Below are 24961 nucleotides of genomic sequence, written 5' to 3'. Positions count from 1 at the left end.
CGCAATGTACATCTATATAATTTTGTTGATATTGGTGTGATTACCTTCTACCTATTTCAGTGATGATTAATCTCTTTCCATTACTATTACTATTACCTTCCACCTAATATTAGTAATGCCTTGTAATATTAGTAACCCTATAGGCCTACTTCACCCAAGTCTTGTTGTGAAAGTGAGGGTTACACTAGCTCTGATGAACAGAACCCTTCATTTGGATCCTCCTATGGTGATATAGTAAGATCTGTTATGTTTTTCTCTTTTCTCTTTTTATTTCTATTTTTAATTTATTTACAAGTAAATTGTTCATCGACAAGCCCCTGTTGGTTATTGATATTCATGCACTTAGCAATCAACATGGTGATATGTAGAGGCTTTTCTTTCCTTACTATGGTTTATGTCACGATTGTTGTACTAAATGCAACTGCTTATTACCATATGAGCTAAAATCTTCTATTCTTCTTCTTCTTAGTTTTCTTTTTCTTTTTTTTTCTTTTTTCTTTTTTCTTTTTTTCCATTTTTCAATCTATATTTTCTTGGATTGTAACTACTTTTTTCAATCAGTTACTTCAGTAAGCAGATGTTCCTTAATTACTAATATTGTAGACTTGAGTTATCCTTCTCCAGTTGAACATTTAAATATGGCATATCAATTGCATTTGAAATTCAAGTATCCTTACTATTTTTTAAAAAAAAAATAAAAAATAAAATGATTCAATGAATTTTACAAGTCATGATAAGATTAAAAAAATGTTTTGCTTTCCTGTTGTATCTAAGCATCATACGTAAATAAAGGTTTTTAACTTTCTAATGCACTTGATGTTTTATTTCTAATTTATGATTGGACTTTCTATCCTAACTCATCTTACTCATTTACTAAGTCCATGGTTTTCATCAAATTTAGTATTGTAAAATTGGTTGATTGCTTTTGTTTTAGGAGAGAGAATGCCAATTTGAGATTTATATAAGAAGGGCACAAGGGTTAGAAGTCAAACGAACGCTGGAGGATGGGAACTACCCCTTTTGTGCTGTTGCAGATCAGCTGTATGGGGACTTTGATGCATATGATTTGGTTAGACACATGTGCATTGATTATAAATTTATATGGTATGACTATTCTTATGTGACTTCCTACCCTTAGAAGCTAAAGTGTACATCTTTTATCTTTCATCTTTATGTGATTCCTATCTTTCATCATGTAAGTGTTATGCCTGCTAAATAGAATATTATCTGTCAACCTAGAAAAAGTGGGATGCTAGTTTCATTATTTCCTAACACCACCAAAAAAAAAACAATAATAAAAAAATAAAAAAAAACAGAAAAGTTAAAGAAAAGAAAAATACCATGCGAAAAGATAAAGTAGAAAGAGAAAAATGCAAAGCAAAGTGACTCTATTTTATCTTCGAGGTATATCTAGAAATTTCCTTATGAGACACATTCTAGAATGATATACTTTGTGAGCTATTTTTTGAATTTTTTGATTAGTTGATTGAGCTGTGTTATCTGCCATTTGTTGAAATCTAATATTATTACAAGCTAGGAAAGGAGTTACAGAGTAGAGGTGTTAGAAATCTTAATTCGTAGTTAGCAGTTCCTTTACTTGTTCTGAGTTTCTTTGGAAGGTTGGTCTTGTCTTGACTAGTAGTAGAAAAAATGTTTTACTGTCTGGTAAGGATAGGTAGTGTATTGCAAGTCTGCTTGGACTCAAGGTCCTTTGTATGAAGTTGTGCCCTTCATTTCCCCTAATCATTTCTTGCAGGTCTTGCTGGTACATGTTTAGGGATGTTGTGGGTTAAGTGACTGTAAGATCTATATGCTAGGTTCCTTATATGTGAGTGTTGTGAGGCTGTTTATACTAACTGTTTTGTTTGCAGGCTATACAACTGGCCTTTCTTTAGGGAAGGTGTGTTGAGTGTTATTTTCTGTTAATAATAAATTTTTTTAATTGAATTTTAAAAAAAGTTTGGTTATGAGTGTTGATTAGAATTTTAAATAGTATGAAAGTAGTGTGTTTTGTTATGAATTATAACAATTTGAATTAAGTTTTGAAAACTCTTTCCAAAACTCATAACCAAACAAATTTTCTTACTTCACATGTCAAATCAAATTTCAAAACTCAATTCCACACTCAATTCAAAACTCAATTCAACACTCTATTCAAAAACCATAACCAAACAAATTTTCTACACTCAAATCATAATTCCACAACTCACAAACTCAAAATACAACTCATACTCTCAAATCATATTTACAAAACTCTACCAAAGGCAACCTTTGAGATTGGGGACCATTGAAAAGTACTGATTTGTTTGTCATCAAACATGACTGTGCTTGGTGCTCTGATCTCCTTTGGAGGAAATGTTGTTGCAGTATTGGTGAAGCCAGTTGGGCGTCAATTCGGTTGTCTTCCATCGAGTGAAATACATTGTAGATCTACGAGAGCAAGTTCAAAATTTAGAGGCTCGGAGAAAATATGTGCTCTACTCCATCGATGCAGCAAAAAGGAATAGAGAAGAAATTCTACAAATTGTCAACAATTGGATTGTCAAAGTTAATGGGTTCATTCCACAGGCTGAAGAGTTTCTCCAAGGTGGTACCAATGTGAACCAAAAATGTTTGAATGGGTGGTTTCCTGATTTGGTCACACGACACCGGCTAGGTAAAGAAGCAAAAAATAAAGCAGAGGAGGGTAAAGAGCTGGGAAAAGAAGGCAAATTCAGTAACATATCCAAACCTACACCTCCCTTGGGGATAAAGTCCATACCCTCTGAACATCTCGCGCCTTATGCTTCTACAAATTTGACAATGACGAATGTAATGGAAGCACTAATTGACGACAAGATCAACTTCATTGGAATACATGGTATTGGGGGCATTGGTAAGACAACTTTGGTAAAAGAAATTGGCAAAAAAGCAAAATCTGATAAGCTTTTTGATGAAGTTGTGATGGTTGTAGTGTCTTAGAACCCGGACATTAAGAAGATTCAAGATGAAATAACTGGCATGTTGGGTTTCACCAGCTTAATTAATCAACCAAGTGCAACTAAACGAACAAGCATGTTGTGTGCAAAACTTAGGGATGTGAAGAAGATCCTTGTTGTATTGGACGATGTTTAGGCCAAACTTAATTTGGCAGCCGTGGGCATTCCATTTGGCAATGATCACCAGGGTTGCAAAATCATAGTCACAACACGGCGTGAGCAAGTATGCAATTCCTTGGGAATGGAAAGGCTGAGGACAAAGATTGTTCATCTTGGTGTTTTATCTAAAAAAGATTCATGGGACTTGTTCAAAAAGAATGTTGGCGATGTTGTTGACTCTAACGTGTTGAATGTCGTCGCTAATGAGGTTTGTAAAGAATGTAGACGTCTGCCTATAGCACTTGTTACGGTTGGAAGTGCAATGAAAGGTAAAGATGACCCTACTTTATGGAACGAAGCAGCTCGAGAATTGAGAAAATCAGTGCCAACAAACATTGAAGGTGTTGATCAACAAGTGTACAAAAGTCTTAGGTTGAGCTATGATTACCTGCTAGATGAGGAAGCCAAGGCTTGCTTCTTGCTTTGTTCTCTATTTCCCGAGGATCATGACATCTTAATAGAAGACTTGGTACGATATGGGATGGGGTTGAGGGTATTCAAAAAAGTTGATACAGTGCATGAAGCCAGGGGCAGTGCAAAGTCAGTAACCAACAATCTCATAGTTGCATGTTTGTTATTAGCTAGTGATAAACAAGATTGCATCAAAATGCATGATGTTGTGCGTGATGTTGCCATAGATATTGGATGCAAAAAGTATTTTGTAAGAGCTGGTTGCAATTTGAATGATTGGCCAAGGATCGATAGTTTGGATCAATACACTGGCATATCATTGATGAGAAATCAAATTAGTAACCTTCCTGAGGTCTTGGAATGTCCAAAGCTCCAAATATTACTATTACAAGTCAATGAAAATGCATGGTCATGTTCACATGAATTCTTTTCAATGATGAATGCACTTAGTGTTTTAGATTTGAGCCAACCATTTTTCTACGATTTTGACAATCCAATTCGTAGTCCTGATGCTTTCAATAACCAAACATGTCTTCGAACATTAGTTCTTGACAGAATTAAGTTTGTTGACACTAAATTTCTTGGACAGTTAAAGATGCTTGAAGTCCTTAGCCTCAGGCGTGCCTTCTTTTCTGAGGTTGTTGGACATGACTAAAAGCCCTCATGAATTTTTGATTCCGACTGCAATGGTATCGCCTTTATCCCATTTGGAGGAGTTGTACTTGTTTGGCACAGAATATTCGAGGAGGATCGGAGACCCTGCAATAGAAGTAGTTGCTGCACTAAGATCTTGGCCCCACCTAAAAGTGCTAACCATTTCCATACTTGACATTGCATATATACCCAAGGACTTTGTTTTTCCTGAGCTGGAAAGTTTTATTGTTTTTATTGGAAAATCGAGTTCTCGGGTTGAAAATTATTCCCCAAATTATTTGCAACTTGTAAATTCGGTTGGACCCATGGTTAATTGGAGTAAATGGCTAAAGATGGTGTTGAAGAGAGTTACACATTTGAGGATTGAAGATTGTTCTCAATTCGAATACTTGATCAACGCAAAGGAATGGGGGATTTTATCACAGGCACAACCACGTGATCTGCAATTGCTCTTCAACCTGGAAGAATTGGAACTCTATGATCATGAAGCTTGAAAGCTCAGAAGCTTGGAAGTTTTCTTCTGTCCTGAACTATCAACTGTTCTTCTTCCATTCAATTTGTTTCAAAGGCTACAACATTTGGAGATGCTTCGGGTAAGATATTGCGAGAAATTGGAACAAGTATTTGATTTTGGTTTTGAAGGAGAAGGCATGAAGCTGCTTTCTAGTTTGAGAGATTTAAATCTAGTCAAGCTGCCTAGATTGAAGCATATGTTGAACTGCTCCAGTCGTCAACATGTGCAACTTAGCAACCTAAGAGATTTGTATGTCGATTCATGTGGCAAACTGAAGTATGTCTTCCAACCTTCCATAGCTCAAGCTCTTCATCAACTTGAAGAGCTTTGGGTAATTGGCTGTGAAGAAATGGAGGAAATTGTTGCTGCCAAGCAAAACGAAGGGCACGAAGAAGAAGAAGAGAGTGGACTACAAGATGGTGTTCAAAAGTCTCAAAAAACTCTACGTCTTCCAAACCTAAGTGGTTTCTGCATACGAGGAGACAACTTTCCTTTTGAATGGCCATCCTTGGAAATACTTGAAGTGATAAAGTGCCCCAAAATGAAGACTTTCGCTGCCACTACTTCCGGCAGCACACCAAAACTGAAGGAAGTTGAATTGGATTACTCCGTGATGCCGCTACAGGGCATGGACTTGAATCAGTTTGTGCAAACCCATATCATTTTAAAGCCACCAAAGGTACTTCGCTATTTTACCACATTTAACACACACACACACACACACACACATATATATATATATAATAAGACACAATAGTTTTTGAAAATGTATAAAATGTATGAGAGATACATTTGGTATTACCGGTATAGATCTTTACAAACAAAAATAAACGGCTGAGATCAATTTTTTTCCTACCCATCTCTTTATCTCCCCTCTTTCATCTCTGCCCAAATCCATCCTCTTTCATATGCTCCTCTCTACCTCTCTTCTCTGCCTCTCCTCTCACGACGACACTGCCACTCACCGACTACCGACCATCTCTCATCGCCTCTTGCTGTCCTTTCTCTCGACCACCGACTCTCTTTTCTCACCCTTCTCTTTCGCCATTTTGGTGAAGGAATTAAAAAAAAAAATCTTCGATTAAGTGAGAAGAGAGAAAGAGGAGGACATCGTCATCCTGCCCAATCGACGCTGATTTTGACGCCCTGTCCCATCGCCGCCGACAACGAAGCTTTTCTTCATAAGGTAAAAAGCCCCAATAATAGATTTGAAATAAATAGCTGTGCTAGAGAAGATGTCGCAGGAATCTGTGATGTTATGGGTTTCAATGGGTTTCATTTTTTAAATGGATTTCCATGGGTTTCATTAGTTAAATCTGAAGATGCCCCAATTTAGATTCAGTTTAAATGGGTTTCATTTTTTAAATGGGTGTTTATTTCAGTTTGATTTCTGACATGGTTTTGATTTATGAAATGTTTGATTCTTTAATGGGAAATGGGTGCTAATTCATGAAATGGGTCCTAAATACTTTTGAGTTTGCTAAATACTCTTGAGATACTGATATGGGAGTGGGGATACACTCAATTTTCCTACTATTTTGAACAAATTACACGCACAACAAATTTAATGGGTGTTTGGACCAGATGAACAAAGATCAGAATTTTTTAGAATTAAATAGATGAAATTGATAGTTTAGAGATGAAGTAGAAAAAGTGAAATTAACCCTTGTATTATATTGATATTATTATTGGTTGCTAAATGTTGTTTCTTTTTGTTTGTTAAAATTGAAATGAATGTGATGATAGACAACTATGAGGGGGTGGAGGACTTGTGACGTGAAATTTCAACCATACTTCGTGCTCGGTGATTTGTGGGAGTCACTTAAGGAGTGGAGCGCTTATGGTGCAGGAGTGCCATTAATTTTGGATGACAGTGATGGTGTGGTTTAGTACTATCCAAATATATGGTGATCCGTCAAAGGGTTTGAAAAAATCAAGGTAATTATAATGCTGCACTAAGTTCTACTTGGAAATTAACTGAAGCAATAATACAGTGCCAATTGTATTTTAGCTTACTGTGTAATTATTGTTATGGTTTTCTTTGGTTCAGTTGAAATGTTTTACAAAGGCCCACCCTATATTTTATGGCTGTGATTTCCAGACTAGGTGATTTTTCCATCTAATGTATTTGTGTTTTTATAGAAGGTCTTGCAAAAGATGGCCTTAGGGCTGTCAATAAGGAGCAGAAAATGCCAAATAATTTATAATTCCAACCCAATACACTTTTCACATATCCCAAAACACGTTCACATATTTATTTTTTGAGTTTGCTAATTCATGAAATGTTTGATTCTTTGTGTTTTTCTATTCTTTCGTTCTTTTTTTTTTTCTCTATTTGGGAGTGGGGATTGGTAAGCTGTGATAAAAAATAAATATAGTTTAAGCATTGCCTATTACTTTTTTAAGACCCTGTAAACAATTGTCCCCTTACTGTATGTTGTTCATTTGTTGTTTTATCCATTGAATTTTATTGCATCAGTTTAGTCTTATAATTTATTTAGTTTAAATCAAAAAAAAAAATTTGTTGTGGCAAGGGGTTGGCTGCTGCCCATGAGCTAACCAAATGGATTCAAAATGGGGTTGATTTGATATTTTGCTTATTGGTTATGTATTGCTTAACAAATATTCCAAATTTATTTAAGGTTGGAAGCAAAATGAATCTGAATGGGTGTAGGTGAAGATTGAAGAAGATGATGGAGTGTTACATACACAAAACTGATGGGACTAAACTGATATAATAAATGGGCTTAAAGTTCCAAGAAGAACGAGTTGAAAAAAATAAAACCCAAGAAAAATATGGATTAATTTTTGTAAATTAATGTTTTTATGAGTTATTAATTTGTATTTGTGTTGACAATGTGTTGTGTTTGTTGGTAGTGTTTGCATTGGGTAACCTATTATTATTGTGCAACAATGTTTTGCTTTAGTTTGAATTTGATGGTCTATGAAAAACCTTTTATTAGTGTGACAATGCGTGTATTTGTTTTGAATTGGGTAGTCTCTTTTAATTTTCATATCTTTTCTATATTTTACAGGTGAATGAAGACTAGAAGCAAATTGTAATATCGGCTCCCTTTTTACAGGTCTACATTATTTTAAGTTTTTTTTCTTATCTCTCTAAAGATTTTGTATTTATTGTTGTGGGAGTTAAAATATTGCTAGAGATGTCTAAACTAAACGTGCACTTTGTGCATACTTTGTCTAAAATATTGAAAGAGTGGCAATCTCGAGTGAGCAACAATTTGTACATACTTTGTTCAATTTGTTTGAAAAGATATGATAATGTCTGAAAGTACATTTGTAACACTTGTGTCCTTCAAAGCTTTTGTGAAGTGTATTTGGATCCTTTATTTTGTTTTAGGAATCTTTGGTGTTATTGTACCTTAGTTTTGGAGGTGTACAAATTGATTTAAACTTGTTGGGATTGCTCGTGCATGCCTGTTCGCGTTGAAAAGTTGTTTGGAAACTTGAAAATCATGTTCTGGGATCGACACAGGTCTTGGTGGTGTCGACACCTTCTCTTTGAGTTGGCCGCAAGGGTCGACACCAATATGGGAAGGGTTGACCCTTGTTCTGAAATTGCCCACTGCATTTTGGTGTCGACACCAGCCTGGGAAGGGTCGACACCTGCAATGCAGTCACACTTAGTGTTCCAGATTTCTTCTTGGGTGTCGACACCTATATTGTAGAGGGTCGACACCTGCGACTTTTTCCCAGACTTTTCTACTGGTTTGGGCCTACTTTTTGGGGATATTTTGACTAGATATTTTGAGTTGACTTTGGGGCTTATATCTATTTTTGACCTAGTACTATATAAAGGCCCTCACTTGACCCTTTCCTTTACCTTTTCTTCTATTTTCTCCCCCAAAACCGTGATACTCCATCTCTCTCTCAAAATCACTTTTTGCTCAAAGATCTTTAGATGTACACACTTGGAAACATCTTCTTGCCTTGCTCCTTTGAGATTAAGTGTAGAGCTTGTCAAGAGCTTCGTTTTGATCCAAGTAGAAGTTGATTTTGACATCTTTGGATTTTCAACCTTGTTTTGCCCATCTTCTCTTCTAAGCTTGAGGTAGGGATTTTCTACACTCTAGTATGGTTTTTGGCTTAGTTATTTGCTATTGTGTATAGATGATGAGATTTGGTTGTGGTTTGGACAAATCTAAGATTTGGGTGTAAAATGAAAAGAGGGGTTTTGACGTGTATGAGATAAATGATGTTTGGGGTTGAATATAAACCTTTGGTGTACCAAAATAGTTGATTTTGGGTATTTGGGTTACTATTGGAAAAAGGGGGATTTTTGTCCTAATTTGATAGAATGATTATTTTGTATAAATAATTAGAATTAACATTGAATATGTTAAATTGGATGGTTATTCATATAAATGGTGATATTGGATATGTATTATCTCACCTATGGAAGTTTTGAATAAACTATTAAACCCGATATTGGATATATCTTGGAAAGCTATGATTGTTGTAGAAATTGCAGGATGATTAGGCGATTTAATGCTAATCTATTGTTAGTGTCATTGAATATGACTATGTTGGAAATACATTGTATATGTATATTTGTTTGGGAGGAGATAGAGGATGTACTCCATAATTACATTGTATATGTATATTTGTTTAGGAGGAGATATGAGATGTACTCCATAATTACATTGTATATGTATGTTTATTGGGAGGAGATAGGGGATGTACTCCATAAATACATTGTATATGTATATTTATTGGGAGGAGATAGGGGATGTACTCCATATATGATTATGTTTATTAATACATTGTATATGTATATTTGTTTGGGAGGAGAAAGGGGATGGACTCCATTTAAAGCAAGCTGGCCTGAGTGTCCTGGGTGAAAGACCCGAAATCTATTATACATGGGTGCCGGTTCCCGCGGACGAAATTTCCATAAAATGGCAAGTTTGAAGTGTTTATGTGTGTTTTGCCTAATTGGAAAACTGTTGAGTTGTAGTCTCATGTTGGATGTTGAAAGATAGTGAATTTAACTCATGAATTGAGTAACATATATATATATATATTGGAAATGAACTGATGGACAGTGGGATAAGATTGGCCTTAGTGGCATTTGGATATGTAGGCCTTGTGGACACTTCTATATCGGTATTGTTTATATACGTGGTATTTATACCTTTGCTAAACTTCATAGATTGTGTTAGATTATTTCTACTGGGCTGTTGGCTCACCCTATAAGGGAATACCATTTTTCAGGTGCAGATGAGATGCTTCCTCCAAGGCAATAGCGTAAATGGACTTTCGGGAAGCCAGAGCTTCTTAGTTATGTATTGTTGTATGTTTGTTGGTATTTGTAAAGCCAAGGGCTTAAGATGTGATGAGCGAAACTCAATTTGTGTAACCAAGCAATGACTTGGAAAGATGTAAGCCGACATGGCATTTAAATTGTTTGTTAAACAGTAAACTCTGATGTATGAAAGTATGTTATTTTCTCATATTTATTCCACATATAAGTTATCTTTATTGTATTATTTTGGGGGCGTTACAACATTTCTCTTTCATCTTTATCCTAAATAGCATTCTAAGTGGCACAGCTGTCTTAGAAGTTTAAATGAATTTTAATGTGTACTATTTGGGTGTTGTTTTTATATATTTTTGAAGGGTGACACTTTTGCTAAGTAAATTTTAAATTTTCTACTTTTTTTTAAGAAAATATGTCATGTTCCTAAATACTCCTATCTAGACTTTATGTTCTTAAGTAATTTTTTGAAATATGTTATGTTCCTAAAGTAATTTTGCTTTTTTAATCTTCTTCCTTATCATGCTAAATACTCAACCACTGTTGGTTGGATATGCTCATTTTCTTTGGAAAAATTCGCATTGATTGAAGTTTGTAATTTTTTATTTACCAATGTTAGCACTTCCAAATTGAGGCATGAGTTATAGTTATAAAGGTAAATTTATTATTTAATTATTAAGCTTTGTTGGAGGGTTTATTTAATATGATTTGAATTAGGACCATAAAATGATTGCTACTGTAGCTATATTTAATTTTACTGTTTAGATTGATGGCAGTTAATTTGTGTATTGCGTCTATTCTATATGTGGATTGATGGATTTAGTGTTAATACATTTAGATTGATGACAGTTTAGATTGATGGATTTAGTGTTTTCTCACTCAAGGAATGTTCGGTTGTTGATTTATATATATACTAGAGTATGCCCGTGCCTGAAGGCACGATGTAAATAATGTTAGGATTAGAGTATAATTGTAATCCCAACACTAAATTAAATTTATTTTTTAATTTGATAAATTCACAAATTTATTATAAAATTTTGGAGTTTGTTTATTGTAAATAATCCTCACGAAAACTCGTTTTTCCTTATATAATATATAGCTAGATGGATGTTTCTGAGTTTGTTTCATGGTGGGTCACCGAAGCTCGACAATGGTTGTTTACCTATGCCATTTTCTTGGTATAGAAACAAGGATTTTAAAAAAATGAAATAATAGTATAATGATTAATAGTATAATGATGTTGGCTGGTTTTGTTTTTGATTAAATAGTATAATCATGTTTAATAGTGTTGCTTTTGATTGCTATAGTGATCCCGATTTTCCCTCCATTGATTATAGTATTCCGGACTTAGGTTCCGTGGTGTTGGTTATTGTTATATCTTGTTTACGTTCTTCAATACTTTATATTTGAGTTATAAGATGTTTTGGGCAGGATTGTTACAGGTTGGGTGTGATTGGGAGCAAATGGTTGCTGCCCAGAATTTTGGTCCTTCGCTCGAGTGAGGCTTTTGTAGCTCGAGCGAGCTCTGTGTTTTAGCTTCTTCACTCGAGCCAGGGTTCCTTCGCTCGAGCCTGTGTCTGCGTCCAGTTTTGGACCTGAGAGTTGCAATTCTTCGCTCGAGCGAGCTTTCCTTCGCTCAAGCAAGCGAGGTCTATGTTTTGGGTTTCTTCGCTCAAGCGAGCATTCTTGCGCTCGAGCGTGCTTCTAGGTTGCAGACCTAAAGCTTCGAATTGTTAGCTCGAGCGAGGCTTTCTATGCTCGAGCGAGGATTCTTTGTGTCTGGTCGCTCAAGCGACCAGTCCTTTGCTCGAGCGAGCATCGTATATATCAGATTGTAACAGCTTCTCCTTCTTCACTTTTTCTTCATCTCTTTTTCTAAAAACTCTAGAACGATTGCTCCTCTCTCTACACATACCTTCTCTCTAGGGATTGATCTACTTATAGTGTGTTTCTACCCTAACCGCTTTGTAAGAAAGATAGAGGGTGACTTGGGCTTCCTTTTAATCTGAAAATTTGTGGGTTTGGAACACTTTGGATTCTAACCATCTTCTCCATTTGGTCTCTCCATTTCAAGGTAGGGATACCCTACTCCATCTTATGAGTTTTTACATAAACTTTGGTCATTTTGATTAGTTGGTATTGTATTGGGAAATATTGGGAAAGTTAGGGCTTGTTATGTAATTTATAAAAGAGGGGTTTTCAAATATTAAAACCCATGTGTATGTGAGATAATGGATTAGGGAATTATTGTTGTTAGATTAGTGAAATCGAACCTTAGGGTTAATAGTGAGAAAGGGGGGAAAATGCCCTAATTATTGTAATAAATTAATTTGTATAATTAATTTGGGAAATGTGAAATTGAGTTGAGGATAATGAAATTGAGAAATTATGGGATTAAATCACTCACCTATGAGAATGTGGATATTATATCTGTTTGTTGCATTTATTATCTGTTTAGAAATAACTGCTTTGGGCTATCGGTGGAGGATAGTCTTGATTGTTGTAGACATTGTATGTTGATTAGGGAAAATTGAAACTAATCACATTAAATATGTCATTGAATATGACAGTTGAATTAATACAGCAAATATATGTATTGATTGATTATTGTATATGACAAGTGTTAAATACATTGTATACGCATATTGTTTGGGAGGAGATAGGGGATGTACTCCATGGTTTGAGAGGAGACATGGGATGGACTCTCAAACCTGTTTGGGAGGAGATAGGGGATGGACTCCATTGATACAGCAAATATGTGTATCCGTTGAAGTATGGAAGTATTTTAATATGAGTTGTAATCTCATGTGAATTGTGAAGTATGGAAATGTTTTAATATGAGATATGGTCTCATTTAACTGATTGGCCAGCTTCTGAGCCATGTTTATGAAATTGAATTGGTAAAGTAAAGGAAAATGGAATGTAACATGGACATGATTGTCATGGAACTGTATCGTGATATATATATATGTTGGTTCATAAGTGTTAACCATCTATCAAATGTTATTGTTTTAGTCATAGTTCATATTTGGTTTAGTATATCTCTACTGGGCTTTGGCTCATCCTATATGGGACATCATTTTCAGGTACAGGTGATATGCCACCTCCAAGGACTTAACTTGGGAGGTTCTAAGAGTTAAAGACTCGTTTTTGTTGTTTTGTTATTTTGGTATTACATGTAAATTCAAGCCAAGGGCTTATGATGTATTTGAGTTAGTACTCTCTTATTGTAACCAAGTGTTGGCTTGGAAAGTTGTAAGTTGTCAACATGTAATCTCTTTTGTAAGAATACTCTGATGAATGGAATTATGCTTTATTCTCGCATGTCTAAGAATATCTTAAATGTTGGGTTTATGTATTATTTTGAGGGCGTTACAATTGCAGTGGTTCCTGTTGTAATTTTTTTTTCATTTAAATTTCTTTCGATTAAAGGCATTGCCGTTTGGTTTCACATTCTGCTTATGGGTGGATTTGAATAGTTTGAGCTATGTCATTGTTTTATTTATTTATTTATTTATTTTGCAGCTGCTGCTCTCAGGGAAGAGGTTGCAGTCCACCTGATGAATTTAGATTAAGTTTTGGAACTAAAATTTGACAATATTATATGTTATGTTATGTGATGTTGTGTGTGTGTGTGTGTGTGTGTCTTTGCCTAGGAATCTGTTATGTTATGTGATGTGTGTGAGTGTGTCTTTGACAATATGTGATGGTTTCGATGGCTTCTACTGGGAATCAAATTTTTATTTTTTTTTAATTTTTTTTATTTAGTTTTTGTGTATGTGTGTGGCAATGGGTTGGCTGCTTCCCATGAGCAAATTCAATGGATTCAAAAGGTTGGTTTCATATTTTGCTTATGGGTGGATTTCAATAGTTTGAGCTATTTGATTATTTTATTTATTTATTTATTTATTTTGCAACTACTGTTCTTAGCATTTTAGTGCATCATGTTATCCCATTAAATGTATCCTAATTATTTAATAGGATGCTTGGCTTTCATTGGGAATTAAATTGTTCAATATGTTTTTAGTTTATGATTTTTTTTTAAATTTAATATTGTTATTTGTAAGTTACTGAAATAATTTTACTCATTTCTAATATTGTTAAATTTACTCATTTTTTATAGCAGGTTTGTTTATGTAGTGTTGATTAAATTTTTTTTCCTTCAATTTCTTTATGGATAACTGAAAGAGGAGTGCAGAGAAGTTGAGCATAATTGTTTGTGTTTCTTTATGGTTTTGATTTCATTTATATGAATATGAAATAGGTTACTATGAGATGACATAAGTCTTTTTCAATGAAATGAGTTTCTATGATGAGATTGGTCTTTTTTTATGAATGGATCTTTCATGTTCAAAAATTGTCACTCAGTATGGAAGGTTGAAACAGTGATTGTGCTTAATTATTATTTACTACCTTCAGCTTGGTTTGCTTCTTCATATGTTCATAGAAATGATTTTTCATGCTTTTTGGCACTCACATTTGCGGATTGAAATGTCACATTTGTTTGGTTACTAATTGATAGTTGTAAAGAGCATGCATTTGTCTATTCTCTCTCAAATTGGCTCCTCTATAAAAACATGTATATTCAAATTGGTGAATCAAACAGTGGGAGTTGGATCTTATTTTTAACAACAAACAATGGGCAATTTTTAAGGGGTTGATTTTGGATAATGGAGCTTGCTTGCTTATATTTTCTATTCTTCCTTTTGTTTCGGGTACATATGCCTTGGCTTGAAGGAGTGTTTGATTAGCTCATAAAAAGTTGTTGTGACTTTGTTTGCCACAATGGTTGATTAGGTAATTGGTCTGCCTTCCATTGATGGATTTGTCAATAATTTGTTGCTTATCTATTGTGTTGTTCAAATTGTGAAATTAAATAAATAGATTTATGAAGAAATCAAATTATATACCAAGAACATATGCTGATAATTACAATTAAATTTCAACAGAAATACACAAAACAATAAAAGGGTAAAGAGACGAAACCGAAGCCTGCACGGAAGCAGTTTCCTTAAAATAGATTTCGCCGCCTCACGAGTCGAGTGCTTGAGGAATCCCGGCGTCTGTCTCCCAGGATACGACGGTCAAAACCAGCTACGGCAGAAGCACTTTCTGTCTAGCTAAGCGAACAAGAACAGAGGCAGCACTCTCTCAATGTAGGAACTTTCTGGCAAACTGACTTGTAAAATGGAAGTAAAAAATTTCTATATTGAAACTTGATAGGAGGGTCTCAATTTATACATGTAAAGGGGAGAGAAGAAGAGCTTCCAGCCTTTAAGGCTGGTCATTAAAACACCAAGCATCCATAGCCCCTTTCCAAAAATATGAAAGTTTGGATGCCCAAAGGATTCACACCCTTTAGCCAAGAAAAAGGATTTAAATACTCTTTAAAATCCTGTTCATGAATCTAACATCATGAGACAATGTCTTGGCAATTTCTTATTCAAAACCCAATGGTTTTTGGCTCACTTGGACCTAACACAATAAAAGGTTGGGACCCACTTTAATATTTAATTAAAGTCACCAAAAATCATTTTTCCAACAATCCCCCACATGAATAAAAATTGACCAAAGACTCAACAAACGGACATCGTTTAACAATAATGACTCGAAGAGAGAGTACAACGAACTAACCCCGACATCAGAGAAGGTAGCTTTTAGCTTTGAACTACTCCCAGTGAAAACCTATCAAGTTTACTGGCAGATCAGTGAATAAGACATCTTGAACTGCTCTGTTGTTTATGTAAACTGAGACAATAGAACTCACACGGGAATTACTCCTACCACCATTCTGTTCTCACTGGTGTGCCCTGTGTGGCCCTGGACACTAGCCTGGTTCAGCGAGTGGTTTCAAAGAATCTTGGCCTGCCCAATTCTTCTAGAAGCAGCCCCACTTCACACTCACATAGGTGACTCTACTTGAGTATCCTGCAATACTCAGCTCAACAGCTTAACACACTAGAGTCATTAAAAGCTCAACTTAACCTCTACACTTGCAGGTATCACTGATAGAAGGAATGGCTGAAGGTTTAACCTCCTCAGTGACATACCACCGTTACACGCAATTAGGTTGTCCCATTGAACCTAGATCTTGGGATCTCCAGTCAACTAGATTGGGTTTCCATTCTGGTAACTTCCAAAGGCCTCAACCCCATTCCTTTTGACAATGTTTCGACTAACACTCGACTTAACCCTTTGGTTAGCGGATCCGCAATGTTGTCCTTAGACTTTACATAGTCTAAAGAGACAACTCCATTCGAGAGTAGTTGTCGTATGGAATTATGTCTACGACGGATATGTCTAGACTTTCCATTATACATATTACGCTGTGCCCTACCAATTGCAGATTGACAATCACAATGAACACAAATAGCTGGCACAGGTTTAGACCAACGTGGAATATCTTCAATGAAATGGCGAAGCCATTCTGCTTCTTCCGTTGCTTTATCCAAAGCAATAAACTCTGATTCCATCGTTGATCTAGATATACACGTTTGCTTGGAAGATTTCCAAGACATGGCTGCCCCACCAAGAGTGAACACAAATCCACTAGTGGACTTTGAGTCCTTTATATCTGATATCCAATTCGCGTCACTATATCCTTCAAGCACCGCTGGATATCGAGTATAATGCAGCCTATAATCCCGAGTGTAGCGTAAATACCTCAACACCCACACAATGCGCTTCCAATGAGAAGCATCGGGATTACTTGTGTATCTACTAAGCCTGCTAACCGAGTAAGCTATATCCGGCCTAGTACAACTCATCAGATACATTAAACTTCCAATTACCCGAGAATATTCTAACTGTGAGACACTTTCATTATTATTCTTGGTAAAATGTAGACTTAAGTCTACAGGTGTCTATGACACACTCGTATCTGATCCACTAAACTTCTCAAGTATCTTATCAACATAATGAGACTGAGATAGTACAATTCCGCCAGAGATTCTGGTAATCTTAATTCCCAGAATAACATCTGCAATGCCCATATCCTTCATGTCAAACTTAGAGTTTAACAACTTCTTGGTAGTTTTGATCATTTCATTGTTACTACCTATAATGAGCATATCATCAACATATAGACACAAAATGACATAACCTCTGTCAGTGTCTTTGACATAAACACACTTGTCACATTCGTTAATTCTAAACCCATTTGACAATATTACATTGTCAAACTTCTCATGCCATTGTTTAGGCGCTTGTTTCAAACCATACAAAGATTTAACAAGTTTACAGACTTTCTTGCTTTGTCCTGGAGCTGAAAATCCTTCAGGTTGCTCCATGTAGATTTCTTCATTCAAATCCCCATTTAAGAAAGTTGTCTTTACATCCATCTGGTGTATCTCAAGATTACGCAAAGCTACTATCGCAATCACCATGCGAATGGATGTCATCCTAGTTACAGGTGAGTACGTATCAAAGTAATCCAGTCCTTCTCGTTGCATGTACCCTTTGATAACGAGCCTCGCCTTATACTTGTCAATTGACCCATCGGCCTTCATCTTTCTTTTAAAAATCCATTTGCAGCCTAAAGGCTTGCAACCTGGAGGTAAATCTACCAACTCCCAGGTGTGGTTCTGTAAGATGGAGTCAATCTCACTTTTGATCGCTTCTTTCCATAAAGGACTCTCAGGAGAAGTCACAGCTTCGTGGAAAGTTTGAGGTTCGTTCTCAACCATATAAGTCAAGAAGTCTGGACCAAAAGATTTGGATATCCTAGCTCTTTTACTCCTTCTGGGCTCATTTAAAACCTCAATTTGATCATCACCTGAATCATCAACATGATCATCCTCACTAGCAAGCTCATCAAATTGCTCCAAAGACCTTGGAACCCCTTCATCGGTTCGGCAAGGAAAAATGTCTTCAAAGAAACATGCATTCCTTGACTCCATGATGGTATTCCTGTGTATGTCTAGAATTTCAGACTTATGGACAAGAAACCGATATGCACTACAATTATGTGCATAACCAATGAATATACAATCCACGGATTTCGGGCCTATCCTAACCCATTTGGGTGAAGGAATCGCCACTTTTGCAAGACACCCCCACATTCGTAAGAATTTTTACGAAGGCTTAACGCCTTTCCATAACTCATACGGCGTCTTGTCCACCTTCTTCCGGGGTACTTTATCCAGAATGTAATTTGCAGAGAGAATTGCTTCCCCCCATAAGTTCTGTGGCAATCTAGAACTTATCAACATTGCATTCATCATTTCCTTTAGCGTCCTATTCTTCCGCTCAGCAATCCCATTAGACTGAGGAGAATAAGGCGGCGTGGTTTGGTGGATAATCCCAGATTGAGCACAAATCTCAATAAACGGAGATCATACTCACCACCATGATCACTTCTTAAAGCCTTAATCTTGTGGCCTACTTGATTCTCAACTTCATTCTTATAAAGAACAAACTTGTCAATCGCCCCATCTTTACTTCTGTGCAAAAAGACATAACAATACTTAGTGCAATCATCAACAAAAGTGATGAAGTACTTATTGCCACCACGTGATTGTATAAATTTTAAGCCACACACATTACTATGCACTAAGTCCAACGGTTCTGAACTTCTTTCAATAGAATGAAACGAAGATCTTGTCAACTTTGCTTCAACACAAGTTTCACACTTGTGTTTTGGATTAATCTTAAAAGATGGTATGTGATCTAACTTGATTAATCTACGTAAAGATTCAAAGTTCACATGTCCTTGTCTACCATGCCACAAATTGGAAGACTCAAGCATGTAAACAGAAGAAGATGCACCTTTATTCATCTTTGGGATAATAATCATAACATTGAGTTTAAACATACCCCCCAACATATAACCCTTACCCACATACATTCCGCTTTTGGTAAGAACGACCTTGTCAGACTCAAAAACCATGCGAAAATCATGTTTACTGAGAAGAGACCCTGAGACAAGATTCTTACGAAAGTCCGGAACAAACAGGACTTCGTTCAAGGTCAGCTCCTTTCCTGATGTCAACTTCAGGAGCACCTTTCCTTTCCCCTCAACAATCGAGGTAGCAAAGTTTCCCATAAACAACTTCTTACCGTTTGCAACCAGTTCAAAAGTTGTAAATAGCTTCTGCTCGGAGCAGATGTGGCGTGTAGCCCCAGTATCAATCCACCATTCTCTTGGGTTTGAACCCACCAGATTCACCTCAGAGACAACGGTAGACAAGTGCATATCATCCTCCTCATGGGAGTGCTCTTGTAAGTCTTCCATATGAGCACGAGGTTTGATCTTGTATGGCTTCTTCTGCGTACGGCAGTCACTAGCCCGATGCCCCTCGTTACCACAGTTATAACACTTCCCAAAGAACCGATAACCTGGTTCCTGCGGTTTGTAAGCCGACTTCTTTGCAACACCACACCTTGGCCCCAGCTTAGAGCTCTTGTTCACAGGGGGCTTCTTCCTTATCCCAGAAGATTTGCCATGCTCAATGACATTGGCCTTTACTGAGGAGGTACTCCCTCATTTCTTTCTATTATCCTCCTCAATCCAGAGTCGGACAACCAGCTCTTCAACTGACATTTCCTTGCGCTTGTGCTTCAAGTAATTCTTGAAATTCTTCCAACCATTGGGAAGTTTCTCAATGATCACAGCAACTTGGAATGACTCGTTCAAAGGCATCCCCTCCGCATGAATATCATGCAAGATTACTTGGAACTCCTGGACTTGGCTTATCACAGTTTTAGAATCTACCATTTTAAAATCAAGGAACCGGCCAACCACAAATTTCTTTGCCCCGGCATCCTCAGTCCTGTACTTTTTGTCCAGAGATTCTCATAATTCTTTTGCTGAGCTCTTGGAACAAAACACACTATAGAGTGAGTCTGCCAAGCTGTTGAACACATAGTTCTGGCAAAAATAGTCTGTCTGCTTCCATGTGTCAAGCGCCATGACTTTCTGCCTGTCAGGCTCAATCTCTGCCACGGCTGGAGGACCCTCTCTCAAAACCTTGGCAAGGTTAAGCGTGGTCAAGTAAAACAGCATCTTTTGCTGCCATCTCTTAAAATTTTCCCCAGCAAATTTTTCTGGGCGCTCATGGTGACTAAGCGGTCCTCCCGAAACAGCTGCAGTAACACCAGGGTTGACCACAGAGGTCACAGCAGTAGAGGTTGGTAATCCAGTTGCCCTGGGGTTCAAATCCCCACCAACATTAGCAGTAGCAGTAGCATCAGTGATAGTTGCCATTTTCTAAAAATTACACCAGAATATCACTTATGTGTTTCCAGAAATTAAACTTAACCCTTAGAAAATCCCTTAGAAGAAAAATAAATTCAAAAATTAGTCTCACCACAAAACCTAGAATCGAAAATGGTCAAGAAAGTTCCCAGGAAGACTGGAGGGATCACATCGGTCCCACTTAAAACCCAGTTAACCTTTTGACAAAACTTTTAAGAGCATGTTGACTCCTAGTCCGTGATAAACAATTTTAAGAATTAAATTTTCTTAGGGATGAACTAGGTTAAAACAAACCAAGGTCCAAAATTTTTACAAGCAAAGTAAAATGATTGCTACAACAGTATAAGCAAATAAAACTTGCTACTACAAATTGGTAAACAAACCAACTACATCTCAAGCAAACATGCTTCAAACATTTAAATAAAATAGACAAACCATAAGGATTCTATTTAGTCCAAAAGCCTTTCCACACTTAGGTATTCCTATTCAACACAAAAGTTAGTAGTCCAAACATTTTTGTTTTTACATCCCAAATACTATTCATTTGGTTTTATATTTGTTTTTCGCATTGGTATCTCTACAAAGAAAGTTAGTAGCAAACCACAACAAAATACAAACAAATAATCTAAAAAATTTAATAAATTAAATGAAACCATCTAGCCAACTTTTAATTATATAAGTAACCAATGCATTAAAATGCCAATTAAATTAAAACTTTAAAATAAAATGGATGTAAAGAGAGCTTTCTTAAATGGGGATTTGAATGAAGAAATCTACATGGAGCAACCTGAAGGGTTTTCAGCTCCAGGACAAAGCAAGAAAGTCTGTAAACTTGTCAAATCTTTGTATGGTTTGAAACAAGCGCCTAAACAATGGCATGAGAAGTTTGACAATGTAATATTGTCAAATGGGTTTAGAATCAACGAATGTGACAAGTGTGTTTATGTCAAAGACACTGACAGAGGTTATGTCATTTTGTGTCTATATGTTGATGATACGCTCATTATAGGTAGTAACGATGAAATGATCAAAACTACCAAGAAGTTATTAAACTCTAAGTTTGACATGAAGGATATGGGCATTGCAGATGTTATTCTGGGAATTAAGATTACCAGAATCTCTGGCGGAATTGTACTATCTCAGTCTCATTATGTTGATAAGATACTTGAGAAGTTTAGTGGATCAGATACGAGTGTGTCATCGACACCTGTAGACTTAAGTCTACATTTTACCAAGAATAATAATGAAAGTGTCTCACAATTAGAATATTCTCGGGTAATTGGAAGTTTAATGTATCTGATGAGTTGTACTAGGCCGAATATAGCTTACTCGGTTAGCAGGCTTAGTAGATACACACGTAATCCCGATGCTTCTCATTGGAAGGGCATTGTGCGGGTGTTGAGGTATTTACGCTACACTCGGGATTATAGGCTGCATTATACTCCATATCCAGTGGTGCTTGAAGGATATAGTGACGCAAATTGGATATCAGATATAAAGGACTCAAAGTCCACTAGTGGATTTGTGTTCACTCTTGGTGGGGCAGCCATGTCTTGGAAATCTTCCAAGCAAACGTGTATATCTAGATCAACGATGGAATCAGAGTTTATTGCTTTGGATAAAGCAACGGAAGAAGCAGAATGGCTTCGCCATTTCATTGAAGATATTCCACGTTGGTCTAAACCTGTGCCAGCTATTTGTATTCATTGTGATTGTCAATCTGCAATTGGTAGGGCACAGAGTAATATGTATAATGGAAAGTCTAGACATATCCGTCGTAGACATAAATCCATACGACAACTACTCTCGAATGGAGTTTTCTTTTTAGACTATGTAAAGTCTAAGGACAACATTACGGATCCGCTAACCAAAGGGTTAAGTCGAGTGTTAGTCGAAACATTGTCAAAAGGAATGGGGTTGAGGCCTTTGGAAGTTACCAGAATGGAAACCCAACCTAGTTGACTAGAGATCCCAAGATCTAGGTTCAATGGGACAACCTAATTGCGTGTAACGGTGGTATGTCACTGAGGAGGTTAAACCTTCAGCCATTCCTTCTATCAGTGATACCTGCAAGTGTAAAGGTTAAGCTGAGCTTTTAATGACTCTAGTGTGTTAAGCTGTTGAGCTGAGTGTTGTAGGATACTCAAGTAGAGTCACTTATGAGAGTGTGAAGTGGGGCCGCTTCTAGAAGAATTGGGCAGGCCAAGATTCTTTGAAACCACTCGCTGAACTAGGCTTATAGCGATCCTGGTATTCCCTGTTATTGTTTAACTGTAATCCGGACTTGGTTCCGTAGATTCGTTGTTGTCTTATCCTCATTTCTATCCCTTACTCTTTGTGTTAGAGTTTTGGGTTGTGTTGGGCAAGTTGGGAATAAGTTGACTGTGTTTTAAAACTTAGAATTTTTGCCCAGGTTTTGGTCTCTACGCTCGAGCGGCGATTTGACGCTCGAGCGGGTTTTTCTTGTTGCCTTTCCGCTCGAGCGGCAGTTGGGACGCTCGAGCGTGAATTTCCTTCTCTCAGCATTTTGGACGTCTGCAGAAAATTCTGGGAGAGTGCATCCGGCGCTCGAGCGGATCTTTGGACGCTCGAGCGTGAACCTGTGTCTGACGCTCGAGCGGGGTGTTGTACGCTCAAGCGGACCTGTTTTTATATTAGTCCGTGAAATCACCTTTTTGATCACTTTTTGATTTCCTTTCTCTCTCTTACTTTTTCAAAACCTCCATTGGAGAGCACCTCACTCTAAAACCTAACTTCTCTCTTAGGATTGATCTAGCTAGAGTGTTTTCCTCACCTTGGGCCTTTGTAAGAAGTGTGTTGATCGTCGAGGGTTTCGTTGTGATCCAAGAAATTTGGGATTTGGAGCACTTTGATTTCGGGTCATCTTCTCTATTTGAGTTCTCCATTTGAGGTAGGGATTCTCCTTGTTCTTTTTCAATACTTCGTCTATAGATAGACATGTGGTAATTTTGTATTGCATAAAAATCATATCCGTGTTGGATTTGCTTGAAATCATGAGCAGGAACCTAGGGTTGGGTGTTGGAAAATGGTTATGTTGTCATTGATGGATGTTTTGGGCTAATTGGAGTGTAAATTAGCATGTTGTAGTTGATGGAAGAAAAAGCCCTAAATCATATTTTGATTGATAAATTAAAATGGAGGATAGTGAATCTATATTGTAAATCTCTAGTGTTGATGTGGGTTGGGTGAAGGTGTTAATGCCTAAGGGATTAACTTTGGCTTTGGAATGGTTTGAAATGAATATAGTGGACTAATGTGAGTTATGACTTTATTATCAATGGAAGTGGTTTTGTAAAACAAAGGAATGAATTTGGTTTTGTAACAACAAAAGGGACGGAGTTGATTTTGTGAAAACAAAAGGGATATGGAACTTGTTTTGTGAAATGGGAAAGGTATTTTGAAATACGTATGAAAATTTGATTGTTGTTTCATGAGTGTTGAACACACACATGTGTGGAATTGTATCTTGAACTACCATGTTAATGTTGTTGTCAGGTTTGTGGTCTCATAGTAATTGAATCTTTAATAGATGTACTAAATATTTGCATCTAGAGGTTTTGTCCTTGGTCATCGGTGGAGGATGACGTGGTTGTGTTGAATTGTCATGTATGCATTACACTATTGTTGATTGAACATCTTATGTGATGAAATATTGAGATGCATTATATATGTATACTTGTTAGGGAGGAGAGAGGGGTTGTACTCCAGTGTGTGTGAGAAGATAGGGGATGGACTCCACACACACCTATGTGTTCATATACTTTAACACATTGTTTGTATCTGGATGGTTTATGTATATATGTTGTACATGTTGGTTATGCCCTGTTGCATTTCGATTAGTGGTGTTATACCTTGCGCTGAGAATCAGAGGTACCGTGACCTTCCAGCTAGCGCCTGGAGAACTGACTGCGCTGAGAATATAAGGCACCATACCCTTCCAGCTAGCGCCTAGTAAATTGGCATGTTGTTGTGAGAGGTGTATCTTCGGCTTACTATGCGCATAGCTAGTAGAGCAAAGTTTGTTGTTGATATTTCAGTGTGTTTGGGAATATCATGGATTGTGTTGATTATGGTTTTGGAGGGGCGAGTTACCTCATTGGTTTATCTTATGCATGTCGGTGAGTTGTTATCTCTTTTTATAATAGTGCACGTATAGAGTTGATTGTATCGGGAAAAAGCCAAAATGTCATATTTGTCTTTTGGAAAGTGTGAAGGAGAACGGACTTTTTAAAGAAACATATATTTTAAAAAGCATATCTGTATATGTTTGGAAAATGGAAGAGTGCAGTGCGCTTAGCGAAATTATTTCCTAAGGTATTATTAATGTTATGAAAGATTGGGAACGGGGAGTAATGAAAAGAAGAGGAAAGATGTATCGCCTATGGCGTTGATTGAAATGGTTGTTTTCAAGAAAAGTTCATACATATGTATTTTGTATAAATTGTCACATTACTATTCTAGTATGAGAATGGGTGTTCATGATCATAGCTATCTGTATGTTGTTATTGTTGAGGGCCATGTTGAGTTCCCTACTGAACTATATGTTCATCCCACATTGTTGAATCTTTTTCAGGTGTTGAGCAGAATGTGCTGCAAGAATTGGGTCTTCTGATTTGTTGGCCACGGGGCCTCTCTTATGTGGGCGGAATGCCATTGTTGTAAAAGGGTTACACCCTTCTTCTTGTACCTTATGTGATGTAAGCCCACGGGCTATTTATTAAGTATGTTCATGTAATATTTACTTTGCATAC

At 36.7% G+C, this 24961-nt stretch overlaps 2 protein-coding genes across 2 annotated transcripts; both read left to right on the top strand.

Moving 5' to 3' along the window:
* The first annotated feature begins 3219 nt into the window (after positions 1-3219).
* LOC145799488 (disease resistance protein At4g27190-like) lies at positions 3220-4203 on the top strand. The gene has a single exon (XM_082889081.1). It carries the CDS (start codon positions 3220-3222, stop codon positions 4201-4203), a length of 984 nt encoding a protein of 327 aa, XP_082745207.1.
* A 583-nt stretch (positions 4204-4786) lies between these two features.
* LOC145799487 (uncharacterized) lies at positions 4787-7766 on the top strand. Its single transcript, XM_082889080.1, has 2 exons — positions 4787-5395; positions 7752-7766. Exons 1-2 carry the CDS (start codon positions 4787-4789, stop codon positions 7764-7766), a joined length of 624 nt encoding a protein of 207 aa, XP_082745206.1.
* Positions 7767-24961: the final 17195 nt, after the last annotated feature.

This window comes from Camellia sinensis, chromosome 9 (assembly GCF_055761805.1).
Source record: "Camellia sinensis isolate YWXY chromosome 9, ASM5576180v1, whole genome shotgun sequence".
NCBI classification, from domain to species: domain Eukaryota; kingdom Viridiplantae; phylum Streptophyta; class Magnoliopsida; order Ericales; family Theaceae; genus Camellia; species Camellia sinensis.
Note: the sequence above shows the minus strand (reverse complement) of the source record. Positions and strands in the feature narration are given on the sequence as shown.